Source organism: Choristoneura fumiferana, chromosome Z, assembly GCF_025370935.1.
Source record: "Choristoneura fumiferana chromosome Z, NRCan_CFum_1, whole genome shotgun sequence".
Classification (NCBI taxonomy): Eukaryota; Metazoa; Arthropoda; class Insecta; order Lepidoptera; family Tortricidae; genus Choristoneura; species Choristoneura fumiferana.
Window position 1 is genome coordinate 43,700,552 of NC_133472.1, and position 19,184 is coordinate 43,719,735.

At 39.1% G+C, this 19,184-nt stretch overlaps 3 protein-coding genes across 3 annotated transcripts in view; 2 read left to right on the top strand and 1 right to left on the bottom strand.

The window, feature by feature from the left end:
- Window positions 1-9,704, bottom strand: part of LOC141437892 (mitogen-activated protein kinase kinase kinase 13-A-like) — a 33,717-nt gene extending 24,013 nt beyond the window's left edge. The window contains exons 1-3 of the mRNA XM_074101458.1: window positions 9,346-9,704; window positions 5,884-6,060; window positions 4,833-5,034 (exon numbers count right to left, since the gene is read on the bottom strand). Of these exons, the coding sequence (XP_073957559.1) occupies window positions 4,833-5,034; window positions 5,884-6,060; window positions 9,346-9,520 (554 nt within the window). The 5' untranslated portion in view covers window positions 9,521-9,704. The remainder of the gene's footprint in view (window positions 1-4,832; window positions 5,035-5,883; window positions 6,061-9,345) is intronic.
- Window positions 1-19,184, top strand: part of LOC141437922 (solute carrier family 35 member C2-like) — a 309,412-nt gene that overhangs the window by 150,906 nt on the left and 139,322 nt on the right. The gene's annotated exons all lie outside the window — the stretch shown is intronic.
- On the top strand, window positions 11,840-18,330 carry Pex16 (peroxisomal biogenesis factor 16). Its single transcript, XM_074100955.1, has one exon. It carries the CDS (start codon window positions 12,047-12,049, stop codon window positions 13,028-13,030), a length of 984 nt encoding a protein of 327 aa, XP_073957056.1. The 5' UTR covers window positions 11,840-12,046; the 3' UTR covers window positions 13,031-18,330.

Genomic DNA, 19,184 nt, shown 5'->3' on the forward strand with positions numbered 1-19,184 from the left:
AAAAATAGTAACTGGTATGACCAGATCCAAGGTCTCCATGTCACGTGTCGAGCACAGTGTATATTTGGGTGTACTGCCTTTTCGGCGAAATATGTTTCGCCAAATTTCACTTAGCAACCAACCTTTCGCCAAAGTTTCATTTGACAAACTAATATTTGGCATAAATTCACTTCACATTTTTTTTATTTCGCAACATTTTTACATTGCAAAATTTAACTTCATCACACATTTATGTGGCAAATAATTATGTAGCAAATGATTGGCTTAGGCAAATAACAAATTGTCAAATAACATTTGGGCAATTTTTTACATTGCAAAGTTATACTTCAATTTGATTTGTGCGAGCGAGCGAAGCGAGCGAGCAAGACGGTTCGGAACAGAAGCGACTTGGATACTTTAGGTTCAGAAGGCTAAGGCGGGAGCGAAGCGGAGCCTTCGATGTTAGGTTTTTTTTTATAGCAGCCAGGATAAATGACACTAGAAAAGTAGGTTGGATGCCATTCAATAAGTTGCTAAATTAAGGTATGCCAATCAATACATTTGAAGAAAACATAAATGACATCTTAAAAAAATTCCAGGTCATAATTTGCATAATAATAATTTATCGAATCATTAGTTGGGAAATGATATCAGTGCGAAACGTTGAGTTGGGAAATAACATTTCGCCTAAATAAAAATATGGGATAAATAGTTTGGGTGTTAATAATTTGCTAAATATTTTTCGCCGATACATTAGTAAACCGTATATTTGCTGTGTGGAGTGGTGAAAATCATCACCTCAAAACAGTAATCATACTTATAGATGATACATTTTGGGGAAAAAAATGAAAGACAAACTAATTTCATTTTATATGGACTGGTTACTACGCAAAATTGTTGATTCCCGTCGAGCTCGGGGAATGCCACTAAGGGAAAAAGAATCTTCATGAAAAATAACTGTAGAACCTCCTCTGACTGAAGATAAATAACTTTCTCCTACATATCCATACTTCTCAAGTCATGAAAATAAGAAAAGCATCGCTTCATGCTCCAGACAATTTTGGAAGAGCTATAAATTTATTTAAAACTAATTGTTGCCGTCGACTGCGTCCGCGCGGAATCCGATTTAGAGCAATTTTTTATTATATCCAAAAATATTTATTTTCCTTAACATTAAGTATCCTAAATGTTGACCAGACTAATAAGCTATCTAACTAACTAATTTGGCTCAGGGACCCAAAGAGGATCTTGGCCTCCGAAACAAGAACATGCCATCTGTCATATCTATCTATTGACCTATTCAGTCTAAATGTCTATCCATTACCTACGTTACAAATCAAACTGTGGGCATGAAGAGGCATATTTATTTATTACCAATATTATTCATATTAAACGAAGATTTTCTTTATTAAACCAAAAAAAAGTGTAATTATAATTTGAAGGAAAAATCCGGAATTCGCATTAACCAGAATACGGATACAAACAGAATAAGGCCGTCAACGGGCTGCGTGACAGACTGCATTCGGACGTGACGGACTGCATTCGCCTCCACCGCGTCGTCTGCTTCACCCCCTCAAATACCGAAAATTCTTCTATAAGCGCGCCTTAAAGTACGAGTGTGGTTTTATGAAACGAGCCGAAGTCGAGTTTTATAATAAGATCACGCGAGTGTTTTAATGCCTAATTATGTATAGCTGCATACATAACTTTATCTATTACCGATACTTTAATGTAAACATTAAGATGCACTGTACTTTAATGTGAACATTAAGATGCACCCGCAGATACCAGGTTTCTTAATAAAGGCCATTTGATAGTCGTTTCTGAACATATAATAGGGAAGTTATGATATGCATGTAGATAAATAAAATGATGTACCTTTTTTTGGAGATAATAAAAATCAATCAAAAATCAAAAATTTTAAAAAACCGGTCAAGTCCGAGTCGGACTCATGCACAGAGGGTTTTATAAAATCTTATATCTTAACGAGGCTTTAGTCCACCAATTGTGATTATGCGTATCAGCCTCAGATACATGTTACACTCTCTCCAGTACCGAAACCGAGTCGCTAGATGCAAAGGTGTCTAAGGGGCTGTTACACCATCCATTGATTAGAGTTAATTGACGGTTAAATGTGATGCCGTCTCCGTCTATTCGAACAAAACAAATAGAGACGGCATCACATTTAACCGTCAGTTAACACTAATCAATGGATGGTGAAACAGCTCCTAAATAATTTAAGGATGGTACGGCCGTGCCGCTTCCTTGCTCGACTTGGCGGGGGCACTGCCGAGCCCCCTGATTGAACCTTTACCAAGAAAACAAATAACATTTTTTATTAATAATTTTCAAAATAGATATGATGAGGGCTATCGTTTTTTGTCTCACTAGATGGCGCACTGTTGCGTGAGGTTTTTAAGTATGGCTTTCAAAGTCTGTTATTACGGGCGTGAAAACAATGTTTAGATTAAAATCATATTTAATACACCTTAAAACCGTACCATAAAAATATCGAGCATGCCACAGTGTTGTATAGTCCCCCGTTTTGTTCGGAAAAAAGAGGACAAAGGTTTCCGAAAGACAAAACTGTCTCAAAACACAGACATTGCCCCGGAACGCATATTTGCCATAATTAATATCAGATATTGCAAAATATTCACAAAATTATTCTAATTATAAATAAACCCGCGTAGCTCACCCAAAAACTATGAGATTTGACATTTCGGAGACCTCACGCTACACTAGCGCCTCTAGCGGCGAATTCATACGCGATAGCCCTCATTAGCAGCATATCTTACAACTAATTTAAGTGATGATCTATGCTCTTCAGACATGGTCCTTCCTTGACTGTTGGCCTCTTGGAGACGCTCAGAGTCACGCAACGAGCTATGGAGAGAGCTATGCTTGGAGTTTCTTTGCGCTATAGAATCCGGAATACGGAAATTCGTCGAAGAACTAAAGTCAATGGGCGGGCCACATCGCTCGACGAACAGATAACCGTTGGGGGAGAAAAATCCTCGAGTGGCGACCACGAACCGGAAGACAAAGCGTTGGCTGGCCTCCCTGTAAGTGGACTGACACCGTGAGAGTTGCAGGCAACCCGTGGATGCAAGTGGCGAGTTGTCGTTCATTGTGGCGTGCTAAGGGAGAGGCTTTTGTTCAGGACGTCTTGCAGCTGATTTGGACAGTAAGATATAAAAAAATCAGACTTTTCTTATTGAATAATCAATAATGAGGGTTCTTCGACAGCGCAATATCGCTAGATGGCGTTAGTATCGTAAGTCTGTTTGACGTTTCAGTCTTGCTTGCGATTGGCTCATTTCAGGTGTCCCCACATGCAGTCGCTCGTCGTTCGTTTGAAGCGATAAATCTGGTCACGTGACCCCATTTTGAAGGTGATTTTGAATTTCCCGCGACTCGAAAAAAGTAGCGTCAAGTCCCCGCGTCGAGCAGCAGCGACAAGATGGCTTCTTGCATGAATGATCTCTGTATTGAAAGCTGATTTCTTAATCTCATTTAGTAGCAGTCATGTCAGTGGTACAAATAAAAGAAATTGGAGTGAGAGAAAAAAAATAGCATGGTTTTTGCCGAAATCGAAGAGGTTTATCAGCTTTATCGCTATGTGAAGTGACCAGATTTGACAATGGAAACGAGCGCCCAGCGATTTCATGTGGCCGCGGCCTAAGTCATTTAACCAATCACAAGCGACGCAAACGTCAAACGGACCACACGATACTAACGCCATCTAGCGATATTCCGAATGTCGAAAAACCCTAATTGGCTAGAAATTGGCTCATATCCAATTTTAAGTGTTTAGTAAACGTTCGGATTTGTCATACTACTTCAGTTAGCAGTAAACCATTAAGATAGGGTAAGGGAAGCCGTGGTGGCCTAGTGGTTTGACCTATTGCCTCGCCGTTTTATTATTATTATTATACTACATTTAAAAATCCATACTTATAAATGCGAAAGTGTGTTTGTGTGTTTGTCCGTTTTCACGCCGTAACGGAGCGACGGATCGACGTGATTTTTGGCATAGAGATAGTTTATGGGCCCGAGAGTGACATAGAACAGGGAACGAGGGAACAGCGCGCGATAACCGAATACCACGCGGGCGGAGCCGCGGGAAAAAGCTAGTATTATTTATAAATTCGCTGGAGTGGTGATGGCGACTGTGTACATACTACTCATGTTTACCTGCACATAATACTATTACTATATGGTTTATAGGTAGGTAGGTATCTATTATTTTTTCATGTGTCCCTGTGCGAAATTATTACATTAATAATAAATAATAATAATAAATATCATGGGACACTTGACACCAATTGACCTAGTCCCAAACTAAGCAAAGCTTGTACTATGGATACTAGGCAACGGATAAACATACTTATATAGATAAATACATACTTAAATACATATTAAACATCCAAGACCCGAGAACAAACATTCGTGTTATTCACACAAATATCTGCCCCGGCCGGGATTCGAACCCAGGACCTCAAGCTTCGTAGTCAGGTTCTCTAACCACTTACCCATCCGGTCGACGAAACACATTACACTTATATACTACTAATTTACTACCATAGGTACCTAATACAAAAAAATACGTAAGTACGAGTACACGAACGTAAAAGGTGAGCTAAAAAATCAAAACGTACGGCACCGACGGCAGCACAGCCTTGGCTACAGAAAACTTAATCCTCATTAAATTATGTGTGCGTGCGGCGGGTGCGTGCGGCATCATAACTGGTGCCGATAATGCTACTTATGGATATGCCACGCCATTGTCATGTTGTAGTTCCTATTACGGCCATGGTTTGATACGTTGTAGCGGCTAGAGCTTTACTTACTTAGGACTCTTTAGATCGCGATGTATAATCTTATGGCTGTGCAAGTAAGCCATCCCGTGGGAGATCTCCTTGGCCCATTTGAGGATCTGCTTCGGAGCGAAGACCGAGCCACTGTGGAGGAACTCGAAGAGTGGCCCGTACTGGCAGTACTCCATCACTACGCAGTAGCAGGGGGGCTTGGTGACCACGCCGCGGAAACGAACTGAGGAATATATAGGTTTTCGTTAAGAGCGTTTATTCCTGCTGAGCTGGCAACGTTGCATTTTTGTTAGTTTTTCTTGATTATTCCATAAAAATTGCTCCGAAGACGAAACATGTCGAGCTAAACTCGATTTAAGACGTGAGTTATCCGGGTCAATATATTTAATATGAGTGAGTCTCACGGTAGTTTCATGTTCTAAATTAATAATGTTGTCTGATAGAACACTTCTTGATATATAAGTTAATGTGTCCACTCCAATAATTATTCGTTATAGACTTTTATTTTCTTTAAAAGCCGGTCATAAACATTAATTCGTTTTTAAGGAATTATGTTATATTTATTATTATGTTGTAATATTATGTTGTAATTTATGTTATTGAAGAAACATTATTAATTTTCATTCAATTTTTATGGAATAATCAAGAAAAAGTAACAAAAATGCAACATTACCAGCTTAATACAAACTTTTCTGCTGACTGTACTTACCACCAACTTGGATTATACAACTATAGATTCTGTGAATATTTCAAGCGCCTACCAGTAGCCGTTATTAATATCAAGCAAAAAACAACTTTTTCTTGTTTGTTATTCTGTCCCGTTGTCCAAGATACAACAATGACAGTTACTTAAAAAAAAATGCTTTGATATAAAATGTCTATAAAATGGTGACCATAGGGCTGGCTCTTTCCTCGGTCAACGTATTGGCATTGCCATACAACGAGGGAACGCAGACAGCCTTATGGGCACCCTGCCCATTAGCAGCGACTTGGGTGATTAATTATTGTATATATTTTATTTGTTTGTTTGTTTATTAGCGATATTTCAAGGAACCATCATTGAAGCACTTACCAATATTATCGTGGTTCAATTTCCTCAGATGCTTGATGTCAGTCTCGGCCTGGTCCCTCAATTTCTTCACAGCCACCATCTCCCCCTTGATCTGGCCCCCGAACACCACGCCCTGGGCCCCCGAGCCCAAGTACACCAAGTCGGAGATTGACTCGAACGGTATCTCCCATTTTTCATCTGGAAGAAATGGGATCCGATTCAGAGAACCATTCGGACCATTTAATCTGGTTCGAAGGACTATTTAATATAGTTCAAAGGATCATTTAATCTGGTTCGAAGGACCATTTAATCTGGTTCGAAGGAGCATTTAATCTGGTTCGAAGGACCATTTAATCTGGTTCGAAGGACCATTTAATCTGGTTCGAAGGACCATTTAATCTGGTTCGAAGGACCATTTAATCTGGTTCGAAGGACCGTTTTTTCTGGTTCGAAGCGATACTGACATCATCATCATCCTAGCCTATATATATGTCCCACTGCTGGGCACAGGCCTCCTCTCACAATGAGAGAGCTTCTTATGGAACACTGACCTATGGATGACAATTATGAGCCAGTTGTTAATGACCAACTGTGTTGTTTAATTGTTGTCTTTGTTTTTATTTTGGTATAATATTTATTTTGTTTTATATATTTGAAAAAGAAGAGAAAGTATGCATTTTATCAATGCTTTATTGATATTAATTCTGAAAAACATTAACAATAATTTCTCAAACAAAATAATTAAAATAAGTCATTAGTTTAATTGTATACCATTCCTGAATAATTAGACTCCTTGTAAGATAGAAAAAAAATGTTTTTTTTTTATGTACCACAAAATCCCCCGACTATCACTTCAAAGTTCAATATCTCAAAGATCGCTATACCGATTTTGATATAAAATGTCCATTTTTAGAAAACTTGATTTCAAATGAAAAACCACATTTAAATCAGTTCAAACTTATAAAACACACACATAAATAACACCTCTTTTTGCGTCGGGGGTTTAAAACCAAAATCAAAACGTTTATTCTATAATTAGGACACAAGGCTCTTTTACATGTTATTTTTTTACACCACCAGAGGGGCTACTACGAAACTAGAAACTCGAAAATCTAAGTTTGTATCGTACAGTCCCTCTCACTTTCGTTTTAAATAATATAAGCGCTTAATGGCAAGACACGAAGTTCGAATTTTGCACTTCGTAGTAAAGGGCCAGAGCTTTCGGAGAGACCATCATTGCCAAGAATGTGCTGCCAGAAATTTGGCAGTCATTTTTTCACAAATTATTATATTATTACAACTTTTTTAACTATTAAATCTAGCAAAACGAAGTAAACAAAGTATTTGTCCTTAGCTCTTGTGGGACAGATATCCCTTCGTCTGGCGCCGCCATTTTACTCATTTACGCGCATCTGGCGCCTGTACGGCTCCGGGAGAGAAGGGAAAAGGCTAGTTATGGCGGCCGCCATTTTGCAAGTTTTACCACATTTGGCACAGGTCTAGGATGGACAATTTAAACTAGTCTTCGATGTTTAGAAAAACTTAAATTTTACTGCTTTTATGTATTATAAGCGTAATAAAATGTAGCATTTTGATTCTTAATTAAGTACGCTATCATATTGCATACGGTAAATATGTATAAAGTGTGAAAATAAAACAATATTGTAAAGTAAATATATGGTCATTGTATTTTTTCCAATTCTCGATATACCATACCATAATTAATAAATGATACTTTTTCTCATTAATATTTGTATTTTGTTTACAATACTATACCCTAATTTAAAACATACAGTCATAAAATCACCTCACTCCATACATTTTTTAGCAGTAGGAGCATTACTAAATGTGGGCCTTATCAGGCGGCGTCCCGCCGGTGTTATAAAGTGACTCATGTTTCAAGATTAGTTCTGAGAGAGACGTGGCTGTTGCAGTGTAGTCTATCCTTGTTCTATAATTAAGCTTCAGTATAAGTTAGAGCAGTGCAGAATGCTTATTAGCCGCCTAAATGCACGTTTAAAAAAGTCCTTAGCTACTCTCCCGGAGCAGGGCGGCCGCCAGATGCGCGAAATAATTATGTGTCCCGGAACGGGACAGATGCCACATATGCGCTAATATAAAAAATGACATCCGCCATAATGCGTCTATTTCTTTTTCTCCGGGAGCGGGAATTTGCCACACGAAGGGTTATAAACAAGTTATATTATTCGCAGTCATGGACAAATATTTGTTATATAAAAAGAAAAAACTGTAAGAAAATAGTCAAAAGCAGGTAATTTGATAGGTTGTGCTCTGCAATGCAACCTTGCGGTACACCATAAGTATTTATTTTGTTTACGTATGGATTTGCGGAGCCCCCGTAGAAGCTTGTCGGACCCCCCCCGGGGCTCCGCAGAGCACACTAAATATGGCTGGTGTAAATTATCAAGAATATGCTTGCAAAGTTAAAATAATCTCGCACAGCTTAAGAGACAAAAGCAAAAAATGAAATAACATGATAAAATAAAATAACAGAAAGAAATAAAAGGTAGATAAAATAACTTTAAAGTAACATCTATGCTATGCAGTGCACAAATTAATTAATTACTTATGTATGACAAAATTATAGCTGATTCTGGGTACAAATTTTTCAAATGCAGAATTTGAGAAGATTGTTCACAAAGTGTGGTCATCAACTGTTATTTTTTGCAAAAATTTCGAATCCCTTGTCATAAAAGTAGAGTTAAAAAACTTGGACAATTGAATGGTTTGGTTTGTCACACACCACAACTTTTTATGCATAACTTTTATATAAAAAAAAAATTATAATGGGACTGGGCGGGACATGTCTGCCGCATGCATTCGGATCGCTGGGCCAAAGTAATCACTGATTGGGTTCCATGCGACGGGCACCGGAGCAGAAGCAGACCTAGGAGGAGATGGCGGGACAACCTGGACCGATTCCAGTCAGATTGGCAAGAGCTGGCCAAGAGTAGAGACAAGTGGAATAAGAAGGCTTTTGCCCTGCAGTGGGACACATTATAAGCTATTTAAAAAAAACTTATTAATGAGCATAGTGCTAAACATAAAATGAATAAATAAACAATTGAAATGAGCTGCTAATTTTATTTTACATACCCTGAATCTCATCATCATACTCAGACTTCTCTTTCTTCAAGAAAACTTTAATAAACTTTAGCACTTTAAAACTAAATTCCATGTTCAAAATTTTTCAAACACTACTTTTTTTATCGCAATTGCAACCAGCCAGTATGACGTTCAAAGTTGGAATTGACAAGTATCAGATCTGATCCCAGGCGTTTCAAGGTAGGCACAACAGGTCAAGGACATTTCCAGGAATACCAATAAAGTACCTCTGTCGTCTACAGAAGGTCCAAAATCTTAGAGCAAACTACGCGGAACACAAAATCAATTTCGATGCATCCTTGTAAACTCGCGCATAGGCCTTGCATGCAGTCCTTGATAACTAAAAATAGGCATTACCTTTAGCTGGCTTCTGTTCAGGCTGTTTGAACACCGAGATGACTGAAGATAAGCATCCCATTACACCATCCAGCCAAAATATTGGCTTTTTATCTTCATCAGGACACGGCCGCAATTGGAACGCGTCCTTGAATATGCCAGCCGCATCGAGCTCGTCCTGCCCATTATTGTCCATCGCGAGTCCCACAAACAAACTTTCTAATTCGAGTTAACACATCTAAGTCCAGGTTATGAGATTATTGAATTTCAAAACATACTCCGCGTTCTTGTAAGCAAGCAACACGATTTTTTATTGTATGTGCCCAAGCAAGTTTTTCATTATCTATGGTAGGTAAGGTACGGACTATGGAGCACGCACGGTGTTTGGTTTGGTTGGGTTTGGTAGACGTGCGGTGTGTGTACAGATAAAGCAAATGTACATGCAATAAATAAAGTTTCCTATTTGCAAGCAATCGTGGGCCAGGAGCGCTAATACGGAATTTGAAAATCGAAAATCGTATCGTACCGTCTCCCTTACTTTCGTATTAAATAATATAAGCGCCGGCGGGACGGTACGATACGAACTCCGATTTGTAGCTCGAAAATCGAAGTTCGTATCGCACCGTCACTTTCACTCGCTTATTAAACGACATGTGTCAACAGGACGGCAACATACGTAAGTTCGAGTATGGTTCGAGTATGCTAGGGCCTGGGGAACCTGTCACGGGAACCTGTTAAAATATTTACATTATGGCACGATTATGACAGACTTGGTGCTGTATAGTTACATTTCCTTTTGTTTATCCCTGATGGGATGACTTAAAAAAAATACTGCATGCTTTATTTCAAAACTTTATTTATGTACCATAGACGAACGCACTAGGGATGGAATCGAAGCGAACTAATCGATTATCTGCTATTCGATAATTTGAAATTAGTCAGTTTCAATTAATCGATTAATCGCAAAGAAAAAATCGATACATCGATTAATCGCGGATAATATAAATATGCATTTAAAGTCACAATCACAATAATTCCGGTGTCAACCGAGTCACGAAAGTCATACGTCCCTTACTTCCCGAGTGGGAAAAGAATAAATTAATCCTGAATCTCACTTAGTGGGTTCGTGACGTGATAACGGAACTTATTATTTGACTTGACTTAATTGACATTGACATAAGCAACCGGGACTAGCTAAAGTTTAGTAGTTTAGTAAGCTCAACAAGTTATTCGAGACCCGTAGTTTAACGCGTTAACTAAAAGATTTCCAGTGCAATATCGCATATTCAAGACAAAGGTATTAGGAAGGCTGTAATATACACAGATAGTAAAAGTGCGTTACAACATTTAGCTCGTAATGTTTCTGGGTACAGAGGTGTACCTGTAGCTTATGAAATTTTAGATAAAGTTATCCGATTACAACTGAATCAAATTAATTTGCGATTTCAATGAGTGCCTGCACACATTGGATATCGAGGTAACGAGGAAGCAGATCATTTGGCTAAAAAAGGTATCGTGGAAGGTCACGAAATATATATATTACCATTTTATTTAGAAGCGACGAATAAATTCAAAATTAAATGCCATGAAATTTGGAAAGAGTATTTTGATGAACGTTCACGAGAAAAGGGTATTTGGTATAAGTGCATTCAGAGTGAACCTCCACGCGTACCTTGGTTTCAAAATATTAGTTTAAGTAGGATTAACATTGTAACAGCACACAGACTGCGAACCGGATATATTCCTCTAAATAAATTTTTACATCTGATGAAAAAAAGTGATTCACCAAATTGTGAATTATGCGGTACGACAGAAGATGTCCAACATTTATTAGTGGAATGTGTTCGGAATCGTGCTGCGAGGGAGGCGTTGGTTGCAGCAGCCAACCTGAGCAAGTATGACACGGGTATGTTTGTGGGTATTTTAGCTCAGCCGGCCTCAGACATGGTGTTAATGCTTTTCAGGTTGGCTGATGTGACAAGGAATTAGTTATGATTAATTGTGAGATGTACATTTTTTTCTGGTTAGTTAATGTTTTGCCCTATGGGCTAATGTGACAAATTTGTACGTTGCCCGTTTCAATAAAAAAAAAGTACTAAAATATTACCAAAATTCTTGACCGGAATCAATATTTAAAAGATAAAAAAACAACATCGATTAAATCGTCATTAATAATGGTAAAATGAATAAATAAATATCATGGTACACTTGACACCAATTGACCTAGTACCAAACTAAGCAAAGCTTGTACTATGGATACTAGGCAACGGACGGATAAACATTAAAGAATAATCGATTATTAATTTTACATTTACCGTCAATTCATCGATTTTTAGATTAATCAAATCGGAATCGCCCATCCCTAGAACGAACTTAACTTTATTTGACATGCGACGTCAACAACGAAACTAGAAACTCGATGTTCGCGTCGTGCGATCCCTCTGACACTTCTTCTATTTAATATGAGAGCGAGGGAGACGGTACGATACGAACTTTTAGTTTCGATCTTCATAGTAGCCTTGCAGGGCAAGGGGCAAAAGGGGACTTTTTCGTGCACCGATACCGATACCGATACGATTGTAGAGTTCGGTTCGCGTTTACTTTGAAATTTATACGTGTAATTTAATTTAAATAAATTAAGTATTACATTTAGCTTCAGTGTCTAGAATAGTGTGAAAAGTCCATGTGCCGGCTGCAAATTTATGTGCGCTTCTAAGTTACAATGGATAAGTTGTCATTCAAAGAACTAGCCGCCGCTTACAAAAGGTGGGTGATAAGTAACCCTAACTTGGTGACTGATGTGGAAACTGTGGCTACATGGTCCTCATATTTCGTCGCGGGGAAAATAAACAAGTCCCCCATAGTTTCTGAACTTGTCTACGCCTTATCGAAGTTAGTCTCTCTCTTCAACGATAGATTAATCAGCGAGGCTTACGCTGCTGATGTACAGAGCTATAGCTTGCGCGAACAAATCAAACTATGGCTAACTGTCATCCACTATTCGGAGGTTTTCGTGGAGCTAGTCGTGAAGAACCGATGGGGGAACAAAGGCAAATGGACTGCAACCACGTTACTCCAGCTCTTCAAGTGTTCTTCTGCCCTCATACTCCTGTTAAGGTTCAAGGAGCTGCCGATACAGCATCCGCCCGTCGCAGCTATGCAGCGCAAGAAATTCACCGAAGAAAAAACAAGTGACGACGGTGAGAGTTCTTTCTTCACTCTAAAACGGTCTGGAAGAGTAGTACGTCGCGTTGACGGCTCCCCACCAGTAGCGTTCCGCGACTGGCAACCTCTAAAACTACAGGATGACACCACCGTCAACAGAAACGTCAAAGACTTAATGTACGCTGAATCACTGCATATATTAAAACCGTTGATCCATTTAGTTGCCATGCGTGTGTTTGGTACTAAAGCATGGAGACAGTGGCTCGTGTCACTCGGTATTGACTTGGCGAGTTTGAAGATCTACAATCGTCACATGAAGGATCTTTCGCCGGAGAAAAAGATGGAGATCAGTCGAAGGAAGCTTGGTCTTGTGTTATATTTATTGCGAAGCCCTATGTACAATGGTTATTCGAAGAATGTCATAGAAAGCTTACTGACTTCGGCGTCCAATAAGATTCCTTTAATGGCGTTTATATGTGGACCCGTTATACAATACTTAAATCATTGGCAAGACATATATTTCTACATGTGGGCATCATAGGTTTGAAATGTATTATAGCTCTTTATTGTTAACATTTAAGTTTAAAAATATTTTCTACATATTGACAAATATAATTGGTACAATGGTACTGTAATTAAAATTCCCTGCTGACCATATTATGTTCATAGACAAGACAGCCCTGTATGTATATATTTCTTATATATTTTTGAGACTTAACTAACACCCATGTGACTATGCCAGCCTAATTTAAAGACTAAGGGGCTGTTTCACCATCCATTGATTAGTGTTAACTGATGGTTAAATGTTATGCCGTCTCTGCCTATTCAAACAAAGCAAATAGAGACTGCTTCACATTTAACTGTCAGTTAACACTAATCAATGGATGTTGAAACAGCCCCAAAATGGCCATAAATAAGCACTGAGAGGAAATCTTCGAAAATCACTACAGATTCAACTATCTAAAAATTTACATTTCTGTATACACTAGTCTATTTTGTATTACAATGATAGATGAGTGAAATTTTAAAATCCTTGATTGTATCAAATCTGGCAGCTGAAGTTTTAAGTATAAACGATTTCCTTCCAAAAAGTCTAGGCATAGCTAGAGGCTGTCTTGTGATATAATATATCCATATTGGTTAAGCTCACTTGCACTTAACATAAGGTACATTATTTAGCAACTAAGTGTCAAATGTATGGCTTACATTTTTTATTTCGTATAGTCCGAAGAATAGGACAATGAGTCAGATCATACAAAATGGTTATGATGGTTGAATTAATAAAACAAACATCAGCTAAACAGAACATTCCATGGTTTAAACCATTAGTGTCAATATTAGCGATACGCCTTGGCTCGCGCGGGTGTAGTTTTTGGGAAATGGAGCTGAAAAATGTAAAGTGCCTTTAATTAGAGACCGTTCTTTTGAGAATTGTACAGTCACCAGCATTAATATCTGCCACAGCGGAGCGTGCAAAAATATCTGACACGTCTCTCCGGCCTTAGAAATAGAGTCGTATCAGATATTTATGCACGCTTGTTGTATCATATATTGGTGCTGGTGACTGTACCAGTGCGAAGCCGGGGCGGGTCGCTAGTGTTAGGGTCAGCTCACACCGAGACGCAACGCTGCGTGCACATTTGTAATAGGGCGACTCAAAATATACTTTATTTACTACACGAAAAGCGCGGCCTACCAACCCTTACAAGCTATATTTAATACTAAAAAACAGCAATAGATGGCACTACCATTAACGTTTGTAAATTATAAAATGTGAACAAGCCGAATTAAGTAGAAATATTGAGATTAAAATAAGGACTAGCATTTTTTATAAACACAACTTCACATCAACCTTAATTCAACTCCTTAATTTGAAGATAAGAAACACCATAAAAATAATAAATGGAGAATACGAAAATATAGGCTACATGTCAGCTATGAGGCTTTCGTAGTGTTTTGCAATTGTGACGCTAGATGGCGAATAACCGGAATGCGCTTGCTGGGCTTGCCCCGCGCTTGCTCACATTCGTCGAAACTATTTGAGAGAAACATGCCATTCACTTCTAACGACGTAAATAAGACAGAGACATCATGCGTATCTCTAGCCATCTCGAGACAACGCTGCGTGGTGCAACATATTCTGAATCCTCATAATAAAATGTGTACCTTTTCGTGTAGTAAATAAAGCATATTTTGAGTCGATCTATTACAAATGTGGGCGCAGCGTCGCGTCGCGGTGTGAACTGACCCTTGGGGCCTACGCTAGCTGGCGCGGGTGCACTGCGCGGGCGCACGCCTGCGGGCGGGTGCAGGTACAATCCTGCGCACGCGACGCGCGCAGTTAGCGCTGCTCACACTATTGTTCAACAGGCGGCCACCCGCTCCGCGCAAACCGCGACAGCAGGGCTACTACGAAACTTGAAACTCGAAGTTCGTGTCGTGCGGTCCCTCTGACACTTATACTATTTAATAAGAGAGCGAGAGGGACGGTACGATACGAACATCGAGTTTGGAGTTTCGTAGTAGCCCTTCAGCTAGCGTAGGCCCTTTAGATCAGCAGCGATGCGCGTCGGGTCTCTTGTCACAGATGACGTCATATGCAAGACAGGGTTCGAGGATATATGTCATGATATATATCCGATATATATCTGATATATATCAAATGAATTTTTATGATATATATCAATACAAAAATGGTTTAAAAAATTGATATTATTGAGTAATTTTTGGCTAGTTTTTGGCCTTTGTTACTGTATTTCTACTTCCCAAATGTGGATGGCGTTGGAGTAGTTAAAAGATACTCCTTAATAGTAAGTTCTAATCCATTAATAGCAACACTTCTGCCGGCGTTAACGGCGTCAGTCGTGTCAGAAAAATTTCGTTACGAAAGAGTAAGATTTTGTTGTGTTTATTCTATAATTTTTACAAAGATAGTAATTGACAAAGTGCTGAAACGATTTTACTTAATTTATTTTACAAATAATAAGGCTTTCATACAAAATGGATATATATCAAACTTTTGATATTTATAATAAATATCGGATATTTTCGAACCCTGATGCAAGATGAACTCTAATGCCTTGAGAATAGTCCTATATTTTTGACTACCTTGGCCGCTCTGAAATATATGATGACGATTGTATGATGCATTGGCCTTAACCCTTAATAAGGTAGAGGTGATTTAGCGACCACATGCATTGATTTGGAAATTCAACCTTATTGTTTCAGTAATAACTTACAATATTCATTGTAATTATTGAAAATACAACTAGCTTTAAAAATATCCTTTGTCAGGTTATGTATTCGATAGCTACTTTTGATTCTATGGTGGTATAAATGGGGCCTTATTAACCCGTCCTCTCCCAGAGGCACAAATTTGTGCCCAAATTCCTTTGATAATACATCATTAAATGTCATCCTGGGAGATGACAGGTTAAGGGTTACAGATAGTTCAACTCAGTTGTGCGCGCCGCCCTATGTGTGGGTAAAGCGATAAGAACACGTCTTGCTCCAAAGACGACTGCAGGGCTACTACGAAACTCTAAACTCGAAGTTCGTATCGTACCGCCCCTCTCGCTCTCGTATTAAATAGTATAAGTGTCAGAGGGACGGTACGATACGAACTTCGAGTTTCGTAGTACTTAGCCTGCCGCGTCACGTGAAAGTTGTATATTTACAAGCGCACGCACACATAGGGCCGCGCGCACAACTGAGTTGAACTATCTGTAACTAACTGAATATGGTAGGGTTGGCCCTTCTTACGTCTCACAAATCAACCTTTATAGTGAAACTAAGTTACCTATTGTATTAATTTGTAGTTAGGTGTTTTTATTTGTAACATTTCTTAATTCATTGGTGTCTGGAATACTAAATAAATTAGGTGCTAAAGGTGAAGACTACAATTTGTAAATCCTTGTTGATGTTATGTACATTATGTAGGTGTGAGAATCCAGTGTTAGTAGAGCCCCATCTCCTTAACCAAATGATGACACACTGTTAAGGACACACTGTTCGAAGCATCTGCGCTTGTGATCAAGCGGTATGTCCCCTGTGAGCAAGTCGGTCAATTTACCGAATGCCGCCCAGCCTGAGCGAATTCATAGTCAAAATACCATAAACGGGACTTAGGCACTTGTCTCACCGCCAGCGAGGAAACGATTGGCTATCGACTATTTTCTCGCTCAAGAAACGAACAAAAAATAAGATCCTGTATGAGTAAAAGAGACACATATATTAATAGTTGATCGCTGGCTGTTCACACTGTCGGCGAGAACTCGCTCTTACATCTTTTGTCGCAGCGACAAAGCTATAAAACTCGCTGAGCTATAGATACTCGCTCAGCGATGTCAGCTTGGCGACCGCCCCGCACGAGCGAGTCGAGTGGAGCGAGTAATCGCCCGTCGCACGCGAACACTCGCTTACAGCCGAGCGACAAAACTACACTCGCTTCTCGCTGCTCGCCCACTCGTTTCTAGTTACTCGCTCTACTCGCTTCTCGCTCATCGTCGGCGGTGGGACAAGTGCCTTATCACGCTATATTTACCTCGACGTTTCGGCAACGTTACAGTTGCCGTGGTCACGAGTAGACTGAAGTGTGGGGTGTCAAGTCTGCCTAGCAGCGCGACTTCTTCGAACTACCCGCACTTGATCACGCTTGATCCGACGCTGAATTTCCAGGTCCTGTCCGCTCTTTTCTAGGCTCATGGTTTGACCGAGATAGACATACTCCACCCTCCCCAGTACCTGTCCATGAACTGTAATGTGAGTGGAATCGGTGTTGCACATAATCTTTGTCTATGCCATGTTCATTTTAAGACCTACTATATTTTACTACCTACTATTAAGTGCAAAATTCGAACTTCGTATCGTGCCGTCCCGCTGATACGTATATTATTTAATACGGGAGTGAGAGGGACGGTACGATGTGAACTGTGATGAGGTGGCCCATTTATATCGGTCAGTATGGGAAAGTCTGAAACTATACGACATACGAAAATTTCTTCTTAGGAACTTCTTAGGAAAAACTGCATCCATGCATTTAAAAAAAAACCTGTACTCAGCTCGGGAATCGAACCCGGTTGTTTTGAAAAAAAAAAACTTCGAACACCTACTAAAATAAATTAAAGTATGTGAAAACAATGCATTTTATTCATTTTAGACATAATGTTTCATGAACACATTTACTTCTTAAGACGTATACACAATCGTTATCTAAATAGAAAGTGTTTTTTTTTTTTAAACAATTGTGTTCGATTCCCGAGTGAGTACCTTCATTTTTTTTTCAAATGCATGAATGCAGTTTTTCTTATTATTAAAATCGACGTCATGGTTCCTAAGAAGAAATTTTCGTATGTCGTATAGTTTCAGACTTTTCCATACTGGCCGATATAAATGGGCCATCCTGTATAACGGCAAAGTGCCGGTTACCGGCGCCGTGCCGCTTCGCTTTACGGCGCGCCGTGTTGATGCGGCTTTTCCTTCAGGTTTGGGCCAATCAACTTTGTTACCGACACTAATCTGTCCGCTACATTTTTCAAACAATTGCAGATTTTTGTAAGCAAACATGTTTTTTCTGTAATTTAATAGATGGTGTACATGAATACATGCCATCCTACGTAAGTTCAACCTATTAAACCGTGAAATATCTTGTTGGAAGTACGATATTTTGGTAACGCCTGAGACAATTTTGGTAACGCAGGAGACGCCCAAAGTGTCGGTAACATAGTTGATTGGCCCGTTTACGTAATATTGTTGTGTGTCCGATTTAATTTGTATACTTTTATATTTAAATTTGACTAGGTGGTCGGTTATTTAATAATAAGAATAAAGTCTTAAAGCGAACTCTTGTTTTTTCCATGTTACACCTACATTCGCCATAAACATTCAGAGCTGGCTAGGTGCTCCATAAATATCTAAACACGCACCGTAAAGTAAACGTCCGAATGCTCGGCACGCTAATCCCCAATAGACGACACCCTCCTGTCATCTCTATTCCTAATGACATAAGATTAAAGATGCCAACTACTGGGGCAGTGACGAGCACTCGTACGTTTACCTTATAGTCAAATAATTTTGAACATCTAGACGTCTCCGATGTTAGATACGTCCTATCCTATAAATTTATTTGCGTCAAGTTCAATTATCGTTGTCAGTAGCGGATTAGCCATATAACAAGAGTAGCAAATGCTAGGGGCCCCGCGCGTCTAGGGGCCCCGCGGACTGATCGTAAAAAGCGTAAATTAAGATATGTTTTTTTCTAAATCAATGTAAGTAAAGTACAATACTGCTGCCACAAAACCAGCACAAACCGCCGCCAAAGAAAGAGATGGTATCAAAATGATCGATTATAATATTTTACTTGTAGTATAAATTTGAAGCAAATCAAGGGCCCCATGATAAAATTTGCTACGGGCCCCGCGCTGGCTTAATCCGGCTCTGTACCCTTAGTGTAAGTTTTCGGTTACAAATGGCAAAAAACGGAACCGTCTGTCGGTCTGTCCGTCCGTATGTCACAGACACTCTTTTCCGAAACTATAAGAACTATACTGAACTTAGTAAGTAGATGTATTCTGTGAACCACATTAAGATTTTCACACAAAAATAGAAAAAAAAACAATAAATTTTGGGGGTTCCTCATAGAACTGAAACTCATTTTTTTTTCATCAAACCCATACGTGTGGGGTAACTATGGATAG

What these genes read in the sequence shown, in the direction of transcription:
- Pex16 (XM_074100955.1), top strand. Translation starts at nt 12,047, where the DNA reads ATGGATAAGTTGTCATTCAAAGAACTAGCCGCCGCTTACAAAAGGTGG.